The 27,478-nt window shown below is 36.7% G+C and overlaps 1 protein-coding gene across 12 annotated transcripts in view; it reads right to left on the bottom strand.

Annotated features, from left to right (window-relative positions):
• osbpl9.L (oxysterol binding protein like 9 L homeolog) overlaps positions 1 to 27,478 on the bottom strand; it is a 75,421-nt gene that overhangs the window by 22,299 nt on the left and 25,644 nt on the right. For 4 of the 12 annotated variants that reach the window (XM_041590462.1, XM_041590460.1, XM_041590464.1 and 1 more), the window contains 4 exons: positions 7,017 to 7,115; positions 2,455 to 2,502; positions 1,503 to 1,532; positions 1,069 to 1,119 (listed from right to left, as the gene is read on the bottom strand). In XM_041590462.1, coding sequence (XP_041446396.1) covers positions 1,069 to 1,119; positions 1,503 to 1,532; positions 2,455 to 2,502; positions 7,017 to 7,115 — 228 coding nt within the window. Of the gene's footprint in view, positions 1 to 1,068; positions 1,120 to 1,502; positions 1,533 to 2,454; positions 2,503 to 7,016; positions 7,116 to 14,203; positions 14,344 to 21,699; positions 21,719 to 27,478 lie in introns of those variants that run through there. The other 8 variants (XM_041590463.1, XM_041590461.1, XM_018258420.2 and 5 more) reach the window with 5 other exon arrangements.

The following is a 27,478-nucleotide window of genomic DNA, read 5'->3' as shown; positions in this document are numbered from 1 at the left end:
TACTGGTCCTTTAAGGATAAAATGTTATACAGGTAATAGGTACAGGACCTATTATCCAGAATGCTCGGGACATGGGGCTTTCCGGATAACGGGTCTTTCTGTAATTTGGATCTTCACACTTTAAGACTACTAGAAAATCATGTAAACATTAAATAAACCCAATAGGCTGGTTCTGCTTCCAATAAGGATTAATTATATCTTAGTTTGGATCAAGTACAAGGTACTGTTTTATTATAACAGAGAAAAGGGAAATTATTTTCACAAATTTGGATTATTTGATTATAATGGAGTCTATGGGAAACGGTCTTTCCCTAATTCGGAACTTTCTGGATAATGGGTTTTTCGGATCTCATAGCTGTAGTTAGTTTTTTTACTCATCTTTATTTTGAGTACCTTTCCTATTCATCAGTCTGGCACTCAAACCACTGACTAAGGTAAATTGGAACCTAGCAACCAGACAACCTGCTGAAATTCCAAAACAGAGAACTGCTGAACCTATTGTTAATTGTATTAAAGACAAACACAATTTACTGAAGACCAATTCCAAAACCAAAGATTTGTTTTCTGTGATCTGTTATATCACACACAACCACCAGAAAACACAGTTCTTGTTACATTACCACCTTAATCACCCCAAACCAGAAAACCCACCTCTGTATACTAGTTGGTCTACTGAACACTTATTCGCTTCGCTAGAAGAGAATTGTCCTTCTACACTTGAAAACAAACCAGCCCAAACCATTCTTGTTACAAAATGGTTATCTTTCCTATCCAGATACACCCTGCTAGGTAGTTACTAACTAAAAAGTATACCTGGTTCCCCATAAGGCAGTATACAAAGTATCTACATTAAACACACACTACTTGGATAACAAGAGAAAGGGCTAAAACCATAGGAGCTGGTGTGAGCCAATGTTCCTTGAGAAAGATGGGTAGGCCAAGTTATCTGCAGCAAACCATTGTAAGAACAGTACTGGAGATAAGAAACATGTTAAAGATAGTATTCATGTAAAGAACATATGATTTTAAGACCAAATAAATATATCAAACATTCACATCACAACTTACCTTTGCAATCTGCAGTAAAACTATGCAGTGTTTGATGGACTCTACCATACTCTAGGAAAAGATATACATATATTGTGTTACACACTAAATTAAAGGTCTATTACATATAGTACTAATAATACTGCTGATGCAGATAAATATATTTGCATGTATAGAACTAAATGAACAGCTCTAGGGACACAATTTATTTTTAGGGTTTATCATCCATTTATTTTAATTTTAGGAAATCGGTTATTAATTTGCCTCTGTCATACATCTTCCATCAATATAACCTATTGCTTCTGTTTTCATGAAGGACAATTATATCATGCCATGACATTATATTTTCACATTAACCCTTTGCCTTTCACATACATGGTATCCCAAAAATAACATTAATGTATGTTTTTAGAAAGTTACTGTTAAAAGTAGACAAGATCTGTTTAGAAACTTACAGAAGTAGTATCCTTGAGGTTTTCAATTTTCTGCAGGGAAAAGATAACATTATTAGCATGTAAGAATATTTAATTATACACTTCCTACATAGGGTGTCGCTGGCCTTTTGTATGTTCTTTGCTGTTAAACAGTCTAGTAATTAAACTACCATATTGCATACCTGTTGATATATACAAAATGTGAAAATTCAGCTTAAAGCACATAAACACCCATTAGGAAAAACCTATTTTGTTATTAGTGCTTAGGTGACCTAGTAGCAAGTAGCTTTAGTTGTATGTGGAAACCATCCACTATTTAAAAACAGACATATGCAATATACATAAAGCAGAATGGCTTTATACATAAAAGAAGAACAAGAATAAATCACCAGAGGTAAGCAAGGTTATGCTGGAATTGTTAGACTTCCTACTATCTCTCTTCCAGAGGGAAGGGAGGCATATGTCTCTTCTCCACAGCAGTGCTGCAGTGCTCTTGTTCCCTCAAGACAATGGCACACAGAACACTGTCTCTTCTGACTAGACGCCGTTTATAAGGATATCATTTACAAAATATTGTGGCTTTTGTGTATTATATACAGACATAGATGAGTTCTGATTTGAGCATAGGGGCAGTTCTAGCTCTGCATTTATCCATAGGCCGAGAATCAGCTCAATGTGGCCATTGCCTTATGGAAAACCAAGCTGAGCTTTTGACTGATCTTTAGGAATAAATTACACCTGTAGTTGTGTGTCTTATTTTAGCTCTTAAAATGTTGGTGAGGTGATATAAACAAAAGTTAAAGCAAATTATATATTATGATTGCTCTGTGAACTTCTGCCCCAGCTACAATAAATACACAATTGTCTAACAGGTACAGAATAAACGAAAAGTTGTGCTATAGAGAACAACATTCATTTGAGTTCAAGCAACAATAATACAGACAGTTAGTCCAAATGCAAAAGGGTTACTTGCCTTTCTCTGTTCATCATCTTTGCAGCTTTGGATTTTTTCATCAAACAGCTGAAGAAAATACAAAAACACCATTACAACTTTGGTTAAAATTAAATATTATAGTGTAAACCAGTGGTCCCCAACCAGTAGCTCGTGAGCAACATGTTGCTCTCCAAACCTTTGGATGTTGCTCCCAGTGGCCTCAAAGCAGGTGATTATTTTTGAATTCCAGGCTTGTAGGCAAGTTTTGGCTGCATAAAAACCAGGTACACTGTCAAACAAAGCCTCAATGTAGGTTGACAATCCACATAAGGGCTACTAAATGGAAAATCACAGCACTTATTTGGCACCCCAAGAACATTTTTCATGCTAGTGTTGCTCCCCAACTCCTTTTACTTCTGAATGTTGCTCACAGGTTCAAAAGAATTCCAGGAACAAGAAAAGCGAAGCACCGGGAGAATTCAGTAAAATGTAAAAAAATGAAATTTTATTCAATAGACATGTAAAAAACAGTTACAGCAGCAACCCGTGGCTGCCCGCTTAACGCGTTTCGTGGCGTCCTGCCACTTCATCAGAACAGGTTCAAAAGGTTGGGGATCCCTGGTGTAAACATATGTGATTGTATTAATATATACATTAACACTCACATACCTATCAAAGCTACATAGAAATAAATCATTTGTGCATACTCTCAAACATTTGTCTTGTCCTTTATATGAACAATGGCTTATGTATAGCAAATCTCTTGTCAGATGGGGATAAGAAGTTCTGGAATGTTAAAGCAAGAGAAGAGAATGCAGGTATGGAACCTAAGTGCCTTACCTAATGCTTAGTACCTAAGAATTCTAGGTTAGGGGTCCAGTAATTTAGATCACCATACTTTAAGGAGCAGATTTATCAAGGGTCAAATTGAAAATTCAAATTAGAAAATCATTTTTTTGTCAAATTGACTAGGGAGTTATTCAAATTCAATTAGAGTTTTTAAAAAAAATTCAAATTCGATTTTCAAGATTTATCATACTCTGGCCCTTTGAGAATTTGACTATTTGCCAACTAAAACCTGCCAAATTGCTGTTTGAGTCAATGGGTGAGGTGCAGGGATCAATTTGGAGTTGTTTGCAGCTTTCCTGACATTCAAGTTTTTTTCAGAGGAAAAAACTCGAATCAAGTTTTTTAAACTGAAATTTAATTTGATTCGAGTTTTTGGGTTGATTTAATGCATAAGAGTTTTAAATTTTTTTTTAATAAATTTTGATTAGTTGAATTTCGAATTTATGGGAGTTTTTAAAAACTCGCATGAATTCGATAAATGTGCCTCCTAGTCTACTATAAAATCATTTAAACATTAATTAAACCCAGTAGGATACCTTGATTCTGATAAAAATGAATTATATCTTAGTGGGAACAAGTACAAGGTACTATCTTATTATTAGAGAAAAAATAAATCATATTTAAAAATTTGAATTATTTGATTAAAAGTGAGTCTATGCAAGATGGCCATGTCGTAATTTGGTGCTTTCTGAATATAGGTATGGAATCTGTTAACCAGAATCCTCGGGACCTGGGCTTTTCCGGATAAGGGATCTTTACATAATTTGGATCTTCATTCATTAAGTCTACTAAAAAAATTATTTAAAAACTCAATAGGCTAGTTTTGCTTCCAGTAATGATTACATATATCTCAGTTTGGATCAGGTACAAGGTACTGTTTTATTATTACAGATAGAAAGAAAATTATTTGGATAAAATGGAGTCTGGCTGTGCTGCCCTGAAGCGTGGAAAGTCCTAATAAATTTCTTGGATACTGAGCACTTGCGGGAATAAAATCAATACTTTATTGAAAATAGTTTAAAATCATTGAGTGCACAAAAAAATACTCGCTTGACGCCACGAAAACGCGTCAAGAGTGTATGTTTTTGTGCGCTCTTTGATTTTAAACTATTTTCAATAAAGTTTTGATTTTAGTCCCGCAAGTGCTCCGTATCAAAGAAATTTATTCGATTGCTTCCTTTCTAGCCTGCCTTATTAAATATAAGTTTGCCTGCTTGTTGCAAGGAATCCCACAAATTAATTTTAGTGTCTACAAAAAGATCTGTGATCTGGGTTTAACGGGACCTTAAAGTTGCCCTAGTGATCAGTATATGTCTGAATAGGCCTGGTGTTTCAGCAGAATCACTGCAACCCAGTGCTGCACAGGTCACTTTCAGATAAGACTTCAGCTCAAACACACCTATGCAGTGTCTCGTTACAAAAACAACATGTTACTAGAGGTCAAACTCAAAGTTCAGCAACCACAGATATGTGTTTATCCGCTTGATAATCCGGTTTTAACACAGAAAAATGAATAAAACTATCTTCAAAGGGATCAAAGTGTAACTAAGCAGTTTTGTGACTTTCATGTTGTGCATAAAGTACTTTAGCTTTATGCATGAAGCTGTGCAGGTGTTGTTGCTAGAACCCAGTGTTCTCCCCAGGCCCTTTTTGCCAGGTACATCGACTGCCACTTTTTTCCCCCGGCCAGTCCCCCTGTGGTCCCCACCTGCACACCATATTAAAATTTTTTTTTTTAGAATTGTGTAGGGCCGCATATTTAATTTGCAGACGTGCACAATCCTATTGGCATCTGCAAAAACAGTTTTAATAGAGTGCAAGAGGCGCGGCATTTCTCCGCCCCAATTTTTTTGGGGAGGGGGGGCGAGAATGCTGCCACAACCTTACTGCAGCAACAAATGTATTTATTATCTGGTATTTATAAAGCGCTAACAAATTTACACAGCACTTTACAGATATAATACATAATTCTCATCAGTTCCTGAGCCCACTGGAGCTTACACATTACACATGGAGCTATCACATTCACACAAACTAGGACTCATTTATTTTAGTAGCCAATTAACCTGTATGTATATTTTTGGAGTGAGAGTAGCCAGAGGAAACATACGCAAACAAAGGTGGAAACTGCTTGCAGACAGTACCCATGCTGGAACTGACCCCAATGCTGTAAAGCAGAAGTACCACCTACCAAACCACCATGTTGCCCATATTTTGTGTAGTTTTGTCATTGGCACTGGATATCAGAGCCCATATTTATCCTGTCCTATGGTTCTGATGAAATTTTAGGACAAACAAAATGTTAAACATTTTCTGTGTTCGGACAATAGAAATCGATATGAACAGAACATACCAACATTAGTGATTCAACGTCTAATGACACTGAATGCAAGTTAATTGGCTTGCCTTGAATAGCTGCCTTTTTCTGGTAACTGAAAATGCTTTCTTAATGGGAGGGTCACGGACTTCAGCAACCAAAAAACAGACTGACTGTGACAGTTTCATTTTGTTGTAATTTATTATTTCTTATATTTCTCTTTTGGCCTTCTCATATTCATCTTCCACCTTTGGTTATTAAGACCTAGCAATCAGAATTCCAAGCCTGACATACATACAACAAAAAAATTATAATATTATTATAAATAATAAAAAAAAATAAAAAATACAACAAATGAAAAATGAAGTCCAACTGCTAAAAGTCTTAGAATAACACTCTATATAGTACTATATATTATGGTTAACTGAAACTAACTTTAATTATTAAATAAATGGGCAGCTTGACTTGACGTTTCAGTGAAATGATGCTATTCTGCGATAACAAGCTACTGCTGTTTATTTTATGTGGACTTTTAAAATATTATGTTTCTGTGGTCCCACTAACCCTAGTAAACAAGCAGCCATTGGTAGTGATGGGCGAATCTGAATCTTTATGACAAAAATTCTGAAAAAATTTAGGCTTACAAAATTCAGCAAAAATCTAGCGTTACAAGTAATTTGCTTTCTGGTTGTCAAGGGCAGCAACTAGAAGGGATTTTATATGATTAGCTTGCATGATTCTTGTAAAGGTTAGATAACAGTTAGTTTTAATATTTAACAGAAAGCAGAATTCTGAGACAAACTGCAATGAGTCTTTTATCCTATGTTTTTTGTACTGCACTTAAGCTTGGAATTGCTATGAGGGTAAACCAGGCAGCAGAAGTCAGTATATTGGAAGAACTGAAGAGGACTAGAAAGAACTAGCATAAAAATGATAAATAATGAAAAGCCTACATAAAAAAGGACCAGATGAAAACTTGCTTAGAAGTGGGTCAACCTATAACTGAAATAAAAATGTATTTAAATTTTAATGCAATGGAGAACAGTGACCTGCAGCAATTTTTCTACCTGCAGGGCAGGGTGCAAGGTGTAAAAGCACATGGTGGACTGCACCTTTATTTTTTCAAACTTTGCACCCTGCCCTACAGGTAGTAAATGTGTTTAAATTAAAACCATCACTTTGTAGACTTTCCCAACAGTATACCTTTGATTGTACACAGAAAAGAATAGGGAAGCGGTTACCAGACTGGGTGTGTTAAGTTTGCCTTCAGATATAATGTATAGGCTGCAGATGAATTTCACCTTTGTTTTATTTGCATGGGTACAATAATAACATGAAAGGTCACATGCTATTCCTGATCAGGAAGAAAATCTATTACAATGGAGGGGGGGGGCAGTAAAGCAAATTCAGTTTGTGCAACTTACAAGGAACCTACCTTTATCTGATCTATGAGAATTTGTAGGTATGCATCAGACTCTGCAAGCTTCTTATCGAAGTCCTGAACACTTGGAACAAATCCCGAATCCACACCCTGCTGAATTAAAGTCACACAAAATATTTACCTGGAAATTGTGTAAATATGGGGTCAGTGAAAACATACTGTCTCGTTATTTTATTGAAAATTAAAGAATTTAAGAATTAAAAATGGAAAGAACAAATGAACTTAGGAATACATCACAATATACTAAATTATCCAAATATAGATCTTCAGTAATGCAATCGCATCTGCAAATAATATACAGGTCCAATGGTTTTGATCAATGCCACGGTCCAGCAAAACTGGCAGATTTTTGGTTGGTGTGTGCATGGCTTAACAGCATAACACAAGTAAAATAAAATGAAAATATAGTGCAAAACACCCGGAATGGCACTGTGATTTTTTTCCCACAATGCAACTTACCTTACCCCAGTTGAACCTTGCACCCTTATGCACAAATCTCTGCAGTTCCAGAACATAGCACAAAGGGTCATTCCTCTTTCTGTATTTTACACTGCCTCTACCAGAGATACTGGAAGTGCAGCACTTAGGAGGAATGTGGGCATCCCATGGCCTGACACACACCCACATGACAGTCTGCAGGGCTAAGGGAAACAAGACGGAAGGAGAGCCCTGTCATTAGAACTTCAGAACTTAAGCCCCAGCCATCCTTTTTCTTTCTTTTTTTTTATTTTTTTTTATAGGTAAGTTTTTATTTGTTTTAAAAAAAAAACAAAAGGCAATGTCATGCCAAGCCATGATTACATCTCAAAAAGAAAGACAAAGTTGCTACATGAGTAAAATAAGGTATACAGCAATAAAACCAATAGCAAGATAAGCATTTGACGGGGATATCTATGCTAGGAGTACAGAAGCTTAATAGTATAGTGAGTTATTCCAATCCCATTTCTCACCAAAGGGTCCAAATCTCATCATATACCTCCCTGATACCCCTTGCCTCTGAAGTAAGTTTTATAAGGGTATAGCTTGATCAGTGTCGGACTGACATCAGGGGCCCACCAAAAAACCTTAGACCAGGGGCCCGCAGTACTATTTTTCTTCTCTTCACTCAACCTCTATTCTCCTATTCTCTTTTTTTTTACTTACTATAATATATTATTCTATCTATTTAGCCTCTCTTTTTAATTTAGCTAACAATTAGGGAAAGGCCATGAAAAAGGCTAAATGTTTAGAAGCAGGGGGGCCCACGGACTCCTGACTGACTAGAGTTTTGAGGATTTTGGACCAGCACCTGGTAATGACAGGGCATGACCACATCATATGGTAGAATGTAGTTGATAAGAGTATTACATTGGGGAACTGTCTATAGCATTATTGGGGTGATATACAACTGATATCTTATAGTGAGCCAACGGGTCTCTGGTAGAGATCAAATAATCATAGCAATTTGCAGTTGCTTCCTCCCAGTTCTCCTGAGTCATTTGAGGGATGTCGATGACCCAACAGGCTTTTGCCATCTTAAATGGTTTAGGGCCCATAGAGAGAACCATGGAGTATAATTGTAAAACTAATTTGGTACTGTCTGGTGTGCATAATATGTTGTCTATGAAAAGAAAGGTCAGATGCGGTGTCAGGGTAGAGAACTGAAGTTGAAAAGTATTTGTAAAAGTATGGTTTGTCTATAAGACAATTCGAGGGAAGCTGTTCAGAGGACGGAAAGGTAGAATCTAAGTCTAGGGTGTAAATCTTGGGTGTAGCAGAGGAGAGGGAGAAGTGAATATCCCCATACTAGTGGGATCCTGGGAGATGGCGGAGTGAGCCCAAATGGCACATACCATTGAAATAAACCACATAGCTTATACATGGACAAATACAGTAACCAGGCAGTATAATTTTCTCTCCTATCTGTGCCTCTGAGTAGGTATGCAAAATCGAATAAGGAAATCTAATTGTTTGACGCACTTACAAACAGCAATTTTGTCTAAGAGAATTAAACAGCAAAACGGCTAACTATATCTTGCCTCAAATGACCATCATTAGTGATAGCTAGACTCCCGCTGGTAAACGAAGCACATTGAGCATTTCCAATAAACATCAAGATTATCAAGTTATATCCACTTCCATCATCCTTGTGTTAAGAGTTCTATAAATGTTTGCAAACACAGCAGCTGCAATTCTGGTTGGGTAGGAAGTCTAAAGCTGGCCATAGACGCAAAGATCCAATTTTCGGACCGTGTGTGGAGAGTCCCGACATTTTTCTTCGGCGGGGATCAGTCATTTGATCAATCGGACAGGTTAGAAAAATTTTCTGTCGGCTGCCGATAATTTCTCTGCATGTATTGCCGATCATATGATTTTCAGTGGGAGACTGTCACTAGCTTTGTCGGACATAACTATCGTACAATTGCTGTCAGGGGCAGAACATCGTTGATCTGTTCTTTAACTACGTTATTTGATCTGAATGGTAAGACTTTGATCTTAATGGTTAGTGGCAGTACGGGAGGTGGGAAAGTCCGATCATACGTTGATTCGTAAGATCGGATCTTTGCGTCTGTGGCCAGCTTAATACTGGGTAATACTGCAGGTTACAGTTCTGAATACAGCCGATGAGATCTCAGCAAGTCTGCAGAATATGCTGGCACTTTATATAGAAGTGTTAATGATAAAATAACGATGACAATAATAAACAGATCATAAAGGCAGATCATAAATTGCACTGGTTCTCCTTTATGATGAGGATTCCTTAATATATCATCTTTCAAAGATTAAAGCAACCAGATCGGTTTACATAACAAACAGAATGTGTTGCCCAATACTGCAGCATATCAGTAGCTCAGAGATTAATAAACATTCTGTTGGGTAGCACTTTAATCCCTGGTGTAATACTTCTATCATGGTGTGCTTTAAGGCTGCACTGCATTCTGTAAAAAAAATGTTTAATGTTTAGAGCAGAAACAAGCTTGAAGAGCAGGCAGAAAACTACACCTAAATGCAACAGAGAGCAGAGCTCATTATTTAAACAGGGGGTTAAGACAGTCATGTTATGAAATCAAATGAAACTCAAAAAAAATGGTTATCATAGCTCACAATGTTCAAGCAGAGTGAGTACCTGCCCTGTTAAGCTTACAGTCTAAACTTTGTGCCTAAGACACAAGGAGATAATCGACTCACCAAAAAAAATGTAACCTAGACTAGGAAGTATATGATGGGATGTACTAGGAAGTATATGATGGGATGTTGGGAATTTAAAAAAAAATCTATTCCCCAGAAGCATTTGAAAGTCTGTTGCATTCACACCAGCAAAATAAATTTTGTACTTAAATTTACTCAAAATGTGAGCTTTACGATTAAAATGTTTGGTTTGTATTATTTTTAAGCATGCTCAAGGCATTCCTCCATCAAGGGATTTGTGGGATTAAAATCTTCAAAGCTAATGATTTTTGCATGAATCCACATCCTGTTGCAGACCTCTAACGTCCATTTCCTCATTTCCTCCCCATAATGAGCAACCTGCACCACTAGGCATTCTTTGTCATATTTAATGGAACCACTGCAAGGTCCTATTTTTGGAAACACACATTTTAGCTATATGCCATGTGAAGCACACAAGGTTAAGTCAAGCAAATGAAATCTAAGTGCCTTTGCTCCTGTACATTATATCTACAAAACAAGTCAAATACGTGGCAAATATAACTGTAATTAAGGACATTTTATAGATTTTGTGATGTACCTAATTAATTTTGGCTGTCTGAATCAATATATTTTTCAGGACTGGCAGCAAAGAAAAAGATATTAAAAAAAGTCATTCAACAATATATTAGAGGAATGCATTATGAAATCCCAAAAAACAGGTTTAAAAACATGCATATGAATGTAATATATCCATATTGATGTGTTTAGCTTGCTTTCAAAAACACACTGGTATGTAAAAGCTCTTCAAGGGATTCTGTCATGATTTTTATGATGCTTTTATTTCTAAATTACACTGCAAATAATTCAATCTACTTTAATTTAAAATGTAATTCCTAAACCAGCAAGTGTATTTGTTTTAGTTAATTTTGCCTGGTCATGTGCTTTCAGAAAGAGCCAGCACTTTAGGATGGAACTGCTTTCTGGCAGGCTGTTTCGCCTACTCAATGTAACAATGTTTTGCAGTTGGACCTGGATTTTACTATTGAGTGCTGTTTTTAGATCTAACAGGCAGCTGTTCTCTTGCGTTAGGGAGCTGCTGTCTGGTTACCTTCCCATTGTTAGGATGCTGGGGGGGGGGGAGGGGTGATATCACTTCAACTTGCAGTACAGCAGTAAGGGTCAGGCCGCACGAGCAGATTCGGGGAGATTAGTCAACAAATCTCCTCTTCTTTGGGGCGTCAATCTGCCCGAACTGCCTTCCTCTGCCGGCTAAAATGAAAATCGCCTGGGGGCGACAGTATATCTTTAAGGTAGGCATACACAGGCCAAACTGACAAATTGTACAAGGGGCCAAGCATAGTATGGCCAGCTTTCCTTTGTTCACAAACTGCTCAAAAAAATGCAGCAAGAAGAGCCACGGCTCCTCTTTACTTCCACTTATGCTGAAGTACCAGTCATTAGCTGACATGGTGCACGGACCACCCTTTAGCCAGCTAGTTCCTTGTGATGCTTTTAAAGTTAAAGACTGAGGCTTGCAGCCACAATTAATGTCGATATCTTAATATCTCAAATACATTTTTTTTTATGTTATGGGTCCATTAACTTTAGACTCCCATCAGGTTTTCCCCATGTGCCCCAGTTTGACCCTGAGCAAATATATGAGTTTGACCCTGAGCAAATATATGGCTGGCAGGATATTTTCCAACAGAGACTTTTTCGTTAAAATATGTTAGAGTTTGTTTTCATTTTTGCACAATTTGACTTAACCATAGAACATAAGGAGGTAAAATAATTGGGCCAAGCAATACGTCAACGTTCAATGTAAAATATAATAAAAATACTGGAGAATAAATTGAAAGAAAGTTCTTTTAAATAGGACTATTTCTTTCAAAGCGTATGGCTACAAAAAATCAATATAGCAAAGTAACAAAGTGACCAATGTTTCATTTCCTATTTCTTAATCCTATGACTGAAATGTAATATTACAGGCAGGTTACTCATGCAAACTTATGTCTCATTCTCATTCATTTGCAATTGGTTTTCATTCTATATTATTTGTGGCTTTTGAAGTATTTAGCGTTTTAATCAGAAGCTCTCCAGTTTGCAATTTTAGCAATATGGTTGATAGGATCCAAATTACCCTAGCAACCATGCATTGATTTGAATAAGAGACTGAAATATGAATAGGAGATATACAAAAAATAAAGGCCAAATGAAAATTTGTTTAGAATTAGCCATTCTACAACATACTAAAAGTTAACTTAAAGGTGAACCACCCCTATAACAATGAAGTCAGTTGTAATTATTAACTAAAAACGTGACAGGCTATTTGCTTTTCTTTAGACAGGAAAGTTTGCAGAAGCTCTTTAGTAATGCAGGAAATACAAAGACAGCTAAGGAATGCAGTTGTATATTCTCTTTTCAGTGTGTAGATGTATGTGGGCTCCACCCTAGAGCACTGTGAACAGCAGAATCTTTACAGAAGAATTTTAGGGAAATCCATAAACGTATTTAACTGAAATATATCATTAGCCTGCAAAGAGGCTTTTAAAGTAGACCTCTCACTTAAACATAAAAAGCTGTATAACAAAAGTTGTTTGCAAATTAAACATGGAACCCAAATTATTTTTTTTATTAAAGCATCCATACCTATTAAAGGCGTTTAAATATCTGAGCTGTCAATCAAATATTACCTGCCTGCCTCTATGGTGGGGCAGTCAATTACTGTCAGTTTCCATTCAGCACTTCCTACAAGTCACTGTTCTCTACACATTCCCCCTCCCTCCTCACACACTATAATTGTGTAGGGCATGAGGTCCCACATTCAGGCACATACACAAGATTTTGGGGGGATACACAACTTGTCTTGTTAAAATGGCTCCTGCCTGCATGCTGTGATTGTGTAATTTCAAGACTGAAGGAAACAATTTAAATAATAAATGTAGTGTCAGTAAGTTTTATTTTGCTCAACTAACATGATAAAAAATAATTCGGAAATTATTTCTTAGGGTGACAAGTCCCCTTTGAGACAATTTACAGTACTCCAACTACTTAACTACAATCGTGTGAGAGCTACAGCACCCCACACACACACCAATTAAAAAGGTATTATCATTACACCCATCATCTCAAGGAAATTATATTAAAAAAAGAAAGAATTTGATCATATGTAATTAATTTAAACACATATAAGATTACTTCTACTCTGATTACTTTAAGATTGTTTTTTCATTGCAACACAGACAATATCACACAAACCAAATTCTGCTAATATTATATCCCCAAAGGCAACCATATCTTTGCACGATGTAACATTAGCCTAGTCCTGTGCCTTACCTTGTGCACTTTTTTATCTCCAATTTGTACCTGTATGTTAGCCTCCCATCCAGTTAGACTGTAAGCTCTATGGGGCAGGGACCTCCTTCCAACTATGTCTCTTACCACATAGCATTTAAGCTTTGTCCTACAATTCTGTATATATTTATTATGTTTTGTCTCCCCATGTATACTTTTATATATATATATTGTACTTTTATGCACTGTACAGCGCTGCGGCTCCTTAACAGCGCTTTACAAATAAAGTTATACATACATACATACATACATAAAAGTGTCCAGGATATGTAAGGGAAAAAATACTAAATGAGGAAGTAGATGATCATGTTATTAGGCAAGTAATAAATGCAGATTGTTTGTATATCACAAGGCCACATTTGAAATATATATTTTTGAGCAAGTACCTGGAAATATCAATGCAGAAATGGCATTCAAGCATGTATACACCCAAACTGCCCTTTTAATTACCTTTTTCCCTTCATGCCTTAGCTGCTGGTGCTAATGACAGTTTCCATTTATCATAAGCTGTAAACGGGTTAAAATGATTTCTGCCCATCCTCATTTGAACACTGTAGCCCTCCAGACATTTCATTCAGTCCTAGTAATTAGAGATCAACTGCTCTGCCCTTCGCACTCTCTAAATCACACTTGAAAACAAAAGATGCAATCTCGGCACTGACGTACCATAACATGAAATGCTGCCTGCTGTTACTTACACTGCCCCAGCCTTCCACTGCCATTCTTCTTACAGTGTCTTGCCTCTAAAAAGCAAGGAAGTCTCCAGGAACAACATGTTTTGATTTTTTCCCAGGAAGGTAAATTGATTTTACTTACAAGCTGAAAAAACCCAGCTACTTCCTCTGCTTTTTTTTCCCCACTAGCAAGCAGCAGCTGACCTCCTCCTGCTCACTAATTGGCTAAAGACAGCTTACATTCACAATGAAAGAGAGACGTGCTGGTTGGTGGTTTGCATACCATGTGATCCTACACTCTGCGTAGCACTACACTGAGGGAAAATGCCAGATCTGATTCACATAATCCTTCACTTTGTATGCAACAAAAAAATTAACTCATTTGCAGTTGCTGGAATTCTGAAATAAACTAGAGGAAGCAAACGGGCTAGTTTATATCTCCTTTACATGTATAAGCTCTCTGGTGAAACCTTGGCAGCTGAGTGTTACATTGTCACCCTTTAGTTGAATAAATTGTGGCATATTATATTTTATATATACAGGTATGGGATCTGTTATCCGGAAACCCATTATCCATAAAGTTACAATTACGGAATGGCTGCCTCCCGTAGACTCCATTTTATCCAAATAATCCAAATTTGTAAAAATTATTTCCTTTTTCTCTGTAATAACAAAACAGTACCTTGTACTTGATCCAAACTCAGATATAATTAATCCTTATTGAAAGCACAACCAGCCCATTGGGTTTATTTAATGTTTACATGATCATCTAGTAGATATAGGTATGAAGATCCAAATTACGGAAAGATCCTTTATGTATATATATATATATATATATATATATATATATATATATATATATATATATATGTATGTATGTATGTATGTATATATATATAAATCCTTGGTACTCCGCACTCCACTGAAATTAATTAATCACCGTGGTGCTACTCATATAAGCATAAGTAAAGCGTACGTCCAGAAGGCATGGATGCACACTGGGATTTACTTAAAAAATATACTTTTATTACGTTACATTAACCCTTTCCCTGCCAGCCGTTTTGTCCTAGATGCGAACATCTACTGCCAAGCAGTTTTTAGATATTTTGCCCTCTTTCACTTTAAGGGCCTTTCCTGGGGCGGTCTTTTAGTTTACCCAGGAAAACAATATATGACAACCTGAACTTTCAAAATATGCAAAGATTTTGGTGTAATTAAAAAATATAGGCTTCTAAGTGTCTAATAAAATGAAAAAAACCTGTTTCACAAAGTACAATCACATATATCAGAAACATCATTTATTTTATGTACAAGAACACAGCCAATTTGGAAAGGTCTATGTCTCCTGAACGCGGCAATACCAAATATATATAGTTTTATGGAGATTTCTCACTTGTATAGATCAAAATCTACAAGCAGTACACTACCAAATTTCCAAAGCATCGCTCCCCAAACGGCATACTTCTGATTTCAAGGACAAGCATTCCACTAACAGTAGGTTTACCCTAGAAAACTACCCATTATTAGAAAGAACAGATTCTGGTGAATCAAAAATGGGTAAATATATCTTTGTACTCCAAACTACCAAGTTGCAATTGTTTCCTAAATGTATAATGTTTTATAGAAATTGGTGAATTTTTTGAAAAATTACCTCAAAGCTTCCACTCTACAGCATCATATCTCCCACACATCATTAGGTATCAATGTAAAACACCCCAAATATGAAAGCCTGTGGTCCACTGAACAGTTTGATGCCCAATATGTATAGGTTTACCTAGGCATGTAGTATATAGGGGCCCTAAAATGTTGACACCTCATTTGAGCTATCAGTTCTGTAATTCCAGATACTGCAAAGTCAACACATTTAAATAGTTTTTGGGGGGGGGCAAAGTTAGAAAAAAGTACGTTCACCCCCGAAAACAATATATTTTCGAAAAGTACACATTCCCCCAATTTCAAATTTGGTATGCATGGCTTTCTACTCCAAAGCACCAAGCTGCAAACCCTTCCTAAATTTGGCAATTTTGGTGCCATTTTCTAAAATCACCTCAAAACTTCCAACCTGCAACATCATATTTCCAACATACTATTATGTATCAATGTAAATCACCTTAAATATGAAAGCCTAGGGTCCTCTGAACAGTTTGATGCCCAATATGTATAGGTGTACCCAAGCACGAGGCATATAGGGGCCCCAAAAAGACCCCCCCCATATGATCTGTCATTTCAGGTACTGCAAAATCAACACATTTACATCGTTTTGGGGGGGGGGGGCAAAGGTAGAAAAAAGTAAGTTCACCCCAGAAAACCATATATTTTTGGAAAGTACACATTCCCATGAATCCAAATTGGGTATGCATGTCTTTGTACTCCAAAGTACCAAGCCACAAACCATTCCTAAATTTGGTGATTTTGGTGACATTTCCAAAAATCACTTCAAAATTTCTACCCTTCAGCATTGTATTACCCACATACTTTTAGGTATCAAGAGAAATCACCCCAAATATGAAAGCCTAGGGTCCTCTGAACAGTTTGATGCCCAATATGTATAGGTGTACCCAAGCACGTGGCATATAGAGAGGCCCCAAAACGAAGACCCCCATATGGTCTGTCATTTCAGGTACTGCAAAAGCAACACATTTACATCATTTTGAGGGGGGCAAAGTTAGAAAAGAGTAAGTTCACCCCAGAAAACCATATATATTCGGTAAGTAAACATTCCCCCGAATACAAATTGGGTATGTATGTCTTTCTACTCCAAAGCACCAGGCTGCGGTTTTTATGATAATTCTGAAAATCACCTAAAATTATTGCAATTGGCCGCTTTTTTCTCACCCAATTTCTTACATACAATTGTAAAGCACCCTAAATATTGATGCCAAGGGTCTACTGAACAGTTTGATGCCCAATATGCATAAATATACCAAAGCAGCTGCCATGTGCGGACCCCAAATAAAGATAGTGCATATGAATTTTTTCTGCTGCCGATTTGCCTTCTGTGAACAAAGACCCCTACAGTGTATTATTTGCCACAAGACCCTCTAACAGCACAAAGACCCCCCCAAAATCATATATTTTTGTAAAGTACACATTGACATATCCAAAATAAGCAATTGTGTCTTTCTACTCCAACATACTGAACTACAATTCTACCCTAAAATAAACGTACAACAATGCAAGCTAAAACCACAAAAATCAAACACAATTAGACAAATCAATGAAATAACAAAATAACTGATCCAACAGCGTGGTTAAGAGTCAGAATACTTGATCCAATAGCCACACGGTAAAATCAACAGTTTTTAGTGGAAAAACAAAAGGCAATATGATAAAATAAAGAACTAAAAAATAAATAAATATATTAGTGTGCTTGTGTAATAATATGTGTACAGTTCTAAAAAGTGTATAAATGTGTTTTTATGTGCAAGTGAATGTAAATATGTGTAAATATGTGCAAGAGTTTGAAAAAGTCAGAAAATCAAAAAAAAAAACTACTTTAGTAAATTGTGTAGTGTATGTGTGTATAATTGCCTGTATTATTGTGTAAAAGTGTGCAAATAAACAAAGAAAAAGCCACTTACCATTTGTGTGTGCAAGAGGGACCTTGGCAGCTGCATGATGTCGTCGGCTGCTACTGCTTCATGGAGGTAAGAAAGTCGGTCCTGCAATGATCGCATCACAGGACTGACAAATCACCCCCACTTTGCTCGTTGCCTAGGAGGTAGGGGGCCTCTCTAACTCGCTGCATGGCGGCTAAAGCCGCCAGTGCAGTGAGGAAACCATTTTATTGAAAGCACGTAGGTACTACGTGCTTGGCTCTTAGAGCATTTTTCAGAAAGAACGTAGTACCTACGTGCTTGGCAGGGAAAGGGTTAAAACAAGTCAATGTTTCGGTCCACCTCTAGGACCTTTATCAAGACACAGAATGTTTTAAAATGCACCCTTCAAATAGGAAAAAGGGCAAAACACTCACCCAATCAGGTGCCGCCGATAGTCATGTGATCAAGAGAGGAAAGACCAATCACCAACATGTGACATATTAACCATATAGTACAGGTGTGTGTGTGTGTATATATATATATATATATATATATATATATATATATATATATATATATATATATATATATATATATATATATATATATATATATATATATATATATACTGCTTCAGAAAGTACCCGCACTCTGTCGTGGTCCCGTGGTGGGGGCTTGGTAAAGGGTTATCATACAAAGTTCAGATTGGACCAGCACTCCACTTGTATTTTAAAAGGGTTTTATTAAATCTTCACTCATATTTTTTCAACGTTTATGAAGGATCCTTGATAAAGGCCCCAAACGTATGAGAAAAATAGTTAAAATAGTTAATTACCAAAGACACGGATGCGTTTCGAGGAATCTGGGACCATCATCGCGATGTAAAAATGGAAGAGATCACATAACAAATACCCACACAGACACAATGTCTATCACGCCCACAGAAGATCATGAAAGTGCACCGTGCATAACTGGACAATAAATATACTTCATGAAAACTCTCACACAGGGAGTGCAACAATAAAATCCATCAATGTGTTAATAACTTCATAAACAATAAATCATATAGATACATGTGAAACAGTGAACTAAATATCAATTCGTTCATCAAGTGTATAAATTACAAACTATATAAAATGTACTATACCAAATAATTATAGCCAGTGTTACACCAAGTGCATATTTCTAAAAACCAATTTAAAAAGCCTCATGCTCAAATATCATCAAATGGCTAGGATATAATAAATGCATATGTTTAGCTCACTCACAATAGATATTCTCAATAACCAGTAGAGCCACATCCACTAATACATCAAGGAAGGAGGTATGAAATATACAGGTTTCATCCACTAAAGGCTCGCCTTATCAATGTGCCACACTATTAAACCTTATATGCTTACATTGGTCTAAGAAACAAAAGTTCCATGACCCATCAATTCTATATTCATGGGTGGTTAGAGTAGAGCCTAACTTCCTGGGGTGCCTTCAATACAGTGGATAGCTCCTCTATAATGCAGTAGATAACCTTGATAAAGGAATTAAACATAAGTTTATCATTTCAGCTTCACTTCTCAACCCTTTAAACAAATTGGTTGAATAAGCTTATATATAAGAACGACAGTATATCAAATCCACTTAACCCCAGGAATATTACTAATGTAGTGGGTGATATATATATATATATCCACAGACACACACCTTTTCACCAATGAAAAGGACTCAAAGAGGAAAGTTTCAAGCGCTGTGTTAACAAATCACTTAACAAATGACATCTTGATAAAGCAGCAGCACACATCTTCTGCCACTAAACTTGCATTTTCTTCTTTAACATTTACAGACAAGGAAGTATTAATACAGGGCAAAGCTTCACCCCCAGATGAAACTCAGGTACATTCACTTTATATGAATGTACTACATTTTAGGCCATATATAGTCATTTCTCAAATGCAACTGTGGCAATCTTAACAGAAAATAAGAAGGTAACAATAATTTGGAGAGCCATAGCTGCTCTTTGGGCATGTAAGATGCCAGATTAGGCCACTGGGTGGTTGTACCTTTGGGCTAGTGCTGACAACCAGTGGAATTGGTAATTTTTTTTTTTTAAGTGTTTATGGGGTTTGAACATTCATATGATTAGAGCTGGCCATAGATATTCAGATTTCATTCATTGTACCATATTCAGATATTGATTGTACACTTTAAAGGAACAGTTCAGTGTGAAAATAAAAACTGTGTAAATAGATAGGATGTGCAAAATAAAAAATGTTTCTAATATAGTCAAACATGTAATGTATAAAGGCTGGAGTAACTGCATGTGTAACATAATAGCCAGAAGACTATGCCTTTCAGCTCTATATCTCTGAGCTAGGCAGTGAATTGAAGGGGGGGCCACATAGTACATATCTGTTCAGTGAGTTTGTAATTGATCCTCAGCATTCAGCTCAGATTCAAAAGCAACAGATATGACCCATGTGGCCCCTCCTCAAGTCTCTGATTGGTTACTGCCTGGTAACCAGTCAATGTAAACCAAGAGAGCTGCAAAGCAGGAAGTAGTGTTCTGGCTATTATGTTACACATCCAGTCACTCCAGCCTTTATACATTACATTTTTGGCTAACTATATTAGAAACATTTTTTATTTTGCACAGCCTATCTATTTACCCAGTTTTTATTTTTACACTGAACAATTCCTTTAATGCCATGATCTAAAACGAACATTCAGATTTAAACAGCAGGATTAAAGTAGGAAAATAAATCAGACGATGTTCTGGCCATTTAATTGACAGACAACAATCACATGAAAGTTTTTTCCAGGTGATACCCATGGATATGCATGCAAAGATATCGTTATCTAACAGTAATGTGCTTATCTATCCAATTGACTAAATGACTGATCTGACATTTATTCGGAGCATACACACAGTCTGAAAATCGTACAAAATGTCCTTTTGTACAATTATATCTGTGCAAGTATGGCCAGCTTAGGATAAGAAATGAGGCTGAGAGAAACAAACCATCAGGAAACATACACATAAGAAAAATGTTAAGAAATACCACAAACTCAATTTCAGCAATTTATTCTCATAGCATATTAACCGTTTGCTGCATTGCTGTACCCAGAATAAGCTTCATTATCTTAATTAAAGTTCAGTTGCCAATTACAAGCCTGCATGCAGCTCAATAGGCTGCCAGCCAGTCTGGGCGTTACTTTGTTTGTGGCTCCCAAGCATAGGCTCTGCTAATGCCAACCCCATCATAATTTCCAGGCTGAATGGAAAACTCATTCAGTTCACTTTTCTACTTTTTTTATGCACATTTGAATGTTATTAGGATATAAAAACATGTATGACATTAGAATGCTAAAGAGTAACTAAAACAAATGTAAAATTATCTAGATTATAAGAAAGCCTGTGATACATGTAAATGATGTTTGTATAAACTCTTCTTTAAAAGGACAAAAATAATCGCAATTAAAGACTGATGAGGAAAAAAGGAATAAAAATTTAATGGCCTCACTACCGAAACAATGAAGCGTTACATAGCTATCTTGTTTTTCCAAAATTGCATGTTGGAAAAACACAGTATTTCGTATTATTTGCCTTTATATTATAACAAGGACATGAAAGTGCACAAATGGAAAACAAACACTGCCCGGTTATCGTGGCTCACATTACATTTATAAACTGCATGTTATTCCTCTTTCAAAAGCCATTAAAAGAAATATTCCTCACATGACCAACACTAATTCTATTCAGTAAAGGACTGTGAAAAAGAACTACAAACAGCAACTTTTATATTAAGCTACTCAGTGTTTAGCTCTCACATTCTCCAACAACTTTACACATTTACTTTGCAATAAAAATAAATACTCTTTGAGCTGGCAAACCCAAAAAGCATTTGCTCTACAGCATTCTACAGAACTGGTGATAAAGATATTAAATGATAACGCTCTCAAAATGTAACTAGGTAGTAGTTGGCTTACATGGTATACGGACCTCAGAGAATACAGGTGTCTGATGTCAGTCAATTGTAAATTTGCAGCTAGACAGGAGAGTTGAGATCAGACGGACACTGAGTAAAAAAAAGTATGCACGGCTAAGGAGTCACACATTAGGAGTGTGAGAAATCTGTGACGAGGAGGAGGAGGAGGAGGAATTCACCTCAAGGCAGGATACCAGCCTCCTGAACATACTTTCACAACACTCTTCCTGCATAAAGTTTAACCATTTCATATTAATTTCTGACCCAGCAAAGCATATCAGCAACAATTCATGATTTCGATTCTAATGAAATCATGGGTTCATATTACTTATCTTATAATGACATGTTTACAAAATAAGAATTTCCTCAATCACTGCAGGAATATAATCCCTAAAAATCCCTAAATTCCAGTAGCTCAAGGTATTCACCTGACCTTAAACAGAACACTGACATCTATGTAAAGTAAAGTATATTTCAGACTTTCTTTTTATTTTTGCGAATTGTCTGTTGCTGTTGCTCTCCAGCCTGGAGCTGATAATGTTATCTAGTACATGTAACCAGAAAGCAAACGTACAGTAAGGCTACCGTTTCTTATCTTTTCTAAGAAAAGAAACCCTTTTAGTGCCATTCAATGTAGTATCTACAGCATCCACATAAAGTCCATTGTATGTTATGTGTTTCCTTTTGATTTGTGATCTACGCCATGCTGATGTTTACATGGCAACACAGCATAGTTCAAATAGCAGGCCACCAGCATTGTACAGGTTAATTTGTTATTCTGTAATTTATACTATTCCTCGATTTAAAAGAGAGATTAAAGACAATTATGAGTTTAGTGGCAGAGCTCCTCGATAGCAGCCTTAAGGGTGGTGGCAAATGGGGAGATTAGTCGCCAAGTGAAAAATCTAAGCTACTGCAGCAACTAATCTCCCCAAAATGCCTTCCCGCTGGCAAGAATGTGAATCGCCGGCGGGATGGCATACTTATTGCTTTGGTTTTACGAAGTCGCCCAAATTTCCCTTACGAGGAATTGTCTCCCCGTGTGCCACCACCCTAAGCTGGCTATACACAGTGAGAGTCACTTGTTTGACAAGGTTGCCAAATGTACAGATCTGGGCCAGATTTCACCGCCCACAAGTAGGGTCAAATCGGGCTGATATAATCAATGGTCTGATAATACACTGGGGCTTATCCAACAGGTTTTTCAAACCTGCCAATAGCTTTTATCTGCCTGCCTATGGGCAACTTTGTTACATAAAATGTGCCACTTTCCAAAGTCAGTTCTTATATAGGCTGCCTTATAGTTGGCCATACACCTTGAGATCAGCACATATGGCAAGTATGTGGTCCTTTCCTAATGAGATGTTCAAATCTGCTCAGTGTACACGTCCCAGGTTTTTGCCCAGTTATCATCTGAGCAGGCCATCTGAAGGCCCCACACATGGGCAAAAACTGTAAACTCAGTCTGGAGGATGCAGCATTTTATATTATCCCATCTTTTGCCAGCTTTAGTTGTTGGAACTAACTGGATAGCATGTGGTTTTAGATACAATCATGTCTGTTAATTCTTTCCATTGAAGTGTAAAATGTCACTGGCAGACATTAATTGAGAAGGACTTCACCTTCCCCTCCCCCCGCGGGATCTTTTTAATTAGAGTGCATTCTATATAGACTGCTGCCTAGAGTGCTCTGAAGCATACAATCGCATATCACCACAACAGTTTCCTAAGGATAAAATAAAGGTGAGCAACCTATTAAGCTAATAGCACACTGGGCTGTGCACAGGATTTTCTCTGCAGATGCAGAAAAAGCAATGCACTTCTTTTAGTATGATGTAGAGAGTGATATTCTGAGACAATTTGCTATTGGTTTTCATTTTTTATTATTTGTGGTTTTTGGGTTATTACGTTTTTTATTCAGCAGCTCTCCAGTTTGCAATTTCAACAATCTGGTAACTACTACTAAATTACCCTAGCAACCATGCATTGATATGAATAAGAGCCTGGAATATGAATAGGAGAGGCCTGAATAGAAAGATGATCAATAAAAAGTAGCACTGAAAAATGGAGGCCAATTGACAAGTTGCTTAGAATTAACCATACTATAACAAACTAAAAGTTAACTTAAAGGTGAACCACCACTTTAAGGTATCTGCACTGACTGGCACAGTATCAGTCTCTATACAAGGAAATGGAGCGTGCAGCTATGAGGAAACAAACGTTTTTGCGTAAATATCAGCTCTGTGTAGGTACACAGATACAGAAAGGAATGTATGGGAGTGGAGAGTCCCGTGTGACATTAGCCTTATAATTACTTTTAGTGCTTCTGTACCTTCTTATTAAACTAGAAAGTAATCACAGTAACCGTATTGCTTGGGACCTGGAGGTTTTTTTTTTTTTAAAAAAAAGGGAAATACTTAGATATAAAAACAAAAACATAAAGGAATGTTTTGCCATCAATATTTACTATTTGCGTTAGAGCAGTTATTGTCATGTACAATGTATTGTCTTAAAGGAACAGTTCAGTGTGAAAATATAAACTGTGTAAATAGATAGGCTGTGCAAAATAAAAAATGTTTCTAATATAGTTAGTTAGCCAAAAATGTAATATATAAAGGCTGGAGTGAACAGATGTCTAATAAAACAACCAGAATCCAACTTCCTGCTTTTCAGCTCTATAACTCTGAGTTAGTCAGCGACTTGAAGGGGGGGCCACATGGTACATTTCTGTTCAGTGAGTTTGCAATTGATCCTCAGCATTCAGCTCAGATTCAAATAAAACAGATATAACCCATGTGGCCCCCCCCCTCAAGTCTCTGATTGGTTACTGCCTAGTAACCAGGGTAACCAGTCAGTGTAAACCAAGAGAGCTGAAAAGCAGGAAGTAGTGTTCTGACTGACATGTCATACATCCAGTCACTCCAGCCTTTATACATTACATTTTTGGCTAACTAACTATATTAGAATTTTTTTCTATTTTGCACAGCCTATTTACCCAGTTTTTATTTTTACACTGAACAATTCCTTTATTAATACAGAGAAATCTGTGATGAATAGTTTGTTTGGAGTTCATAGGACATTTTCTTTTAGAGCTTTCTAAAAATCAGCTTTGCAAATCATATTCATTTATATGATTTTTCTTATTAAAAGTTATATTACTTTATATTTCAGTTTCAGTGAAACCATATATTGTATTTTTATAGGTTATAATTATAGTAATCCTGTTTACAAATCTCCCAACATTTGAAAAATAGAAAGAGGGACAAAAAGATGGTGAAAATGGTTTCGCCATGCCCATTTGTAGCCACACCCACTTACATACCTCAGACATGCCAGTATAATAACTGCAGAAAATGGTTGAGGTGTAAAATAACCCTATATTTAACGGTATAATCACTCAATAATATCAAGGTCATAATAACCAGAGTCAAGTCAATATAATCACTAAATAAAATGAATAACAGTAATATTAACCCAAGTTGTGCCTATATAATAACTAAATAAATTGGATAACAGACATAACACCAGATGTGCCAGTATACATACCTCCCAACATTGTGGAAGTAAAAAGAGGGACACAAATTTTTTTTCCGCACGTAGCGCAGCAATTTTTTGACCACACCCCTTTCTGTGGCCACACCCCCAAATTAACATGTTCGTTTTACAAAATTTGGCAGGTTATGAAAGTTTGAAAATATTTCTCCTTGCAAAAACTGTGTTTTTGTGTCTCAAAATTGTTACAAAGTATCTTATTTGCACCTGTTAGCTGTTCTGGGCTCTCTTCTAAAAGCCAATTAAGTGAGAAACTTTGTTTCTTTTTCTGGCTGTTCAGTGCAGAGAAAAGAGGGACTTTCCAGTACAAATGAGGGACTGCGGGTTGAGCTGTCAAAAGAGGGACTGTCCCTCCGAAAAAGTATAATCACTGAATAAAATTGCATAATGGGCATATTAACCCCAGACATACTAGTACAATTTCTACAGAAAATGGATAATCAGCATATTGGTTGCAGACTTGTCAGTAAGACCACTGTAGATATTGGTGTCAGAAGCTGGAAATAGCAAGCGGCACGGACAGGTAAGAAAACATCTGTCTTATAGACGATATTTTTCTTGCCATCCGTATATGCTTAATGCTGTATTCTTAAGCTTAAAGGGGAGACAAAAGAAATCCCTGACGAGGGATTCAAGTTAAAAAAAGGAAATCCCTGACGGGGGATTCCAAAGGAGTTTTAGGTAAACTCCCGGTTTCACAAGTTTTAGGATCCCGGTTCATATATTGTTACTCCTGGAACGGATTTCTGCTGTAACCTCACTGCCTTGTATTCAACTGCATGTTGTCTGTGTCTGTGTTTTACTGTTTGTACGTTATGACAATGTTTAAAGGTTAAAGCATATTTTTTGTTGTGTATAATTACATGTAAAACGATCGCTATATTAAGGAATACCTCTGTGAGTTGACAAGGTTTTGTCGGGACCCTTACTCCCAAGACAGCCCGTAAATTGTTTTGATTTATTGCGATCGATTTACTCTATTTCTTTTTGACGTCTTGCTTGTGCTCAGTAGTAGTATTTGAGTTTAGAAACCACACGTTCCCTATAAATCACTATTAGTGCACATGAGCTCTGCCATCCAGAGACAGGCTGTATTTTTTAAGTATTTCTGAAATCTAGGATATAAGTTGTAATAACCACTTATATAGTATTTTTTCACATAAGTAGTCTTCCTTAGGAACTCTGCGAGTTGCATGTAACACTACATACATTTAATTTTAGTATTTCTATCCGCCCTCTCTTCTTTTCTCACTAAGAAACTCACTACTTATTTGGTGCAAGCAAACAGCGTGTTTTATTTCAATATGGGTGCGAAAAATTCACAGAAATTGCCACCACCCATTAATGGTGAAACTTGTAAAGAATATGTGTATAGATGTAGTCCCACAGTAGGGTTTTATGTTGATCCCTGGGTTCATAAAATAGCAGGATGGGGAGAAGCTTTTTCTATACTGAACATCTTGTGTCAGTATGGTTCTTCTGGTGTACACCCATAATCTAATTAGGACGGGAATAGATATCCTCAGGACGGTTTGTGTCCTTATCAATTTTTATGCCCATAGTGAGGCTGCAGGTTCTGACTGCTCATCAGCCGATACAAAGGGCACAGGTCGACCAATAGAGGACGGGACGGAGACTGATCACCTCCGGGACACGGGAAGACCTATTTTTTTTATAGTTTCTTACTCGTGTCAAACCTGCTATTATTGTTCATACCCGTTGTCTAAATCGACTCCTGGCAGCCAGCAAAACAGGTATTTTCTTGCCTGCAGCTCTTTATTGAACCTGTATAGAGCTATCTATTACCCGGTTTGTGTTTTATGTTTTGTGATATTCTCTTTCTGAGAGAGTAGAATTAGATGATTAATGCGTGTGCTATCCGGACGTTGATAGGACGCGGATACAACTCTGTCTCTGTACATCATAATGATAAGGGTCTCGTAGAGACCGCTGAAGCGTGGTTCAAAGTTGCTAAATGCTTACACAAAGAATTTTGGTCGAACAAAGAGGGAATGTTAAAGTCCAATGAGCACTCCATTAATTTCAAACAGGCAACAAAATTGCCCTGTATTAATACCTTACACTTATCACTTATATTTTTTCAATTAACGATCGATTCACTAAAAGTTCACTTGTCTGACTTAAGAAGCGTTTTTTTTCCAGTTAATTTTCAGTGAACTGTGTGCAGTATTTAATAGCATGCATTATTTTGTGCGTTATTTAAAGATG

This window comes from Xenopus laevis, chromosome 4L (genome assembly GCF_017654675.1).
Source record: "Xenopus laevis strain J_2021 chromosome 4L, Xenopus_laevis_v10.1, whole genome shotgun sequence".
Lineage (NCBI taxonomy): Eukaryota > Metazoa > Chordata > Amphibia > Anura > Pipidae > Xenopus > Xenopus laevis.
This window is presented reverse-complemented; position numbering and strand designations above follow the sequence as displayed.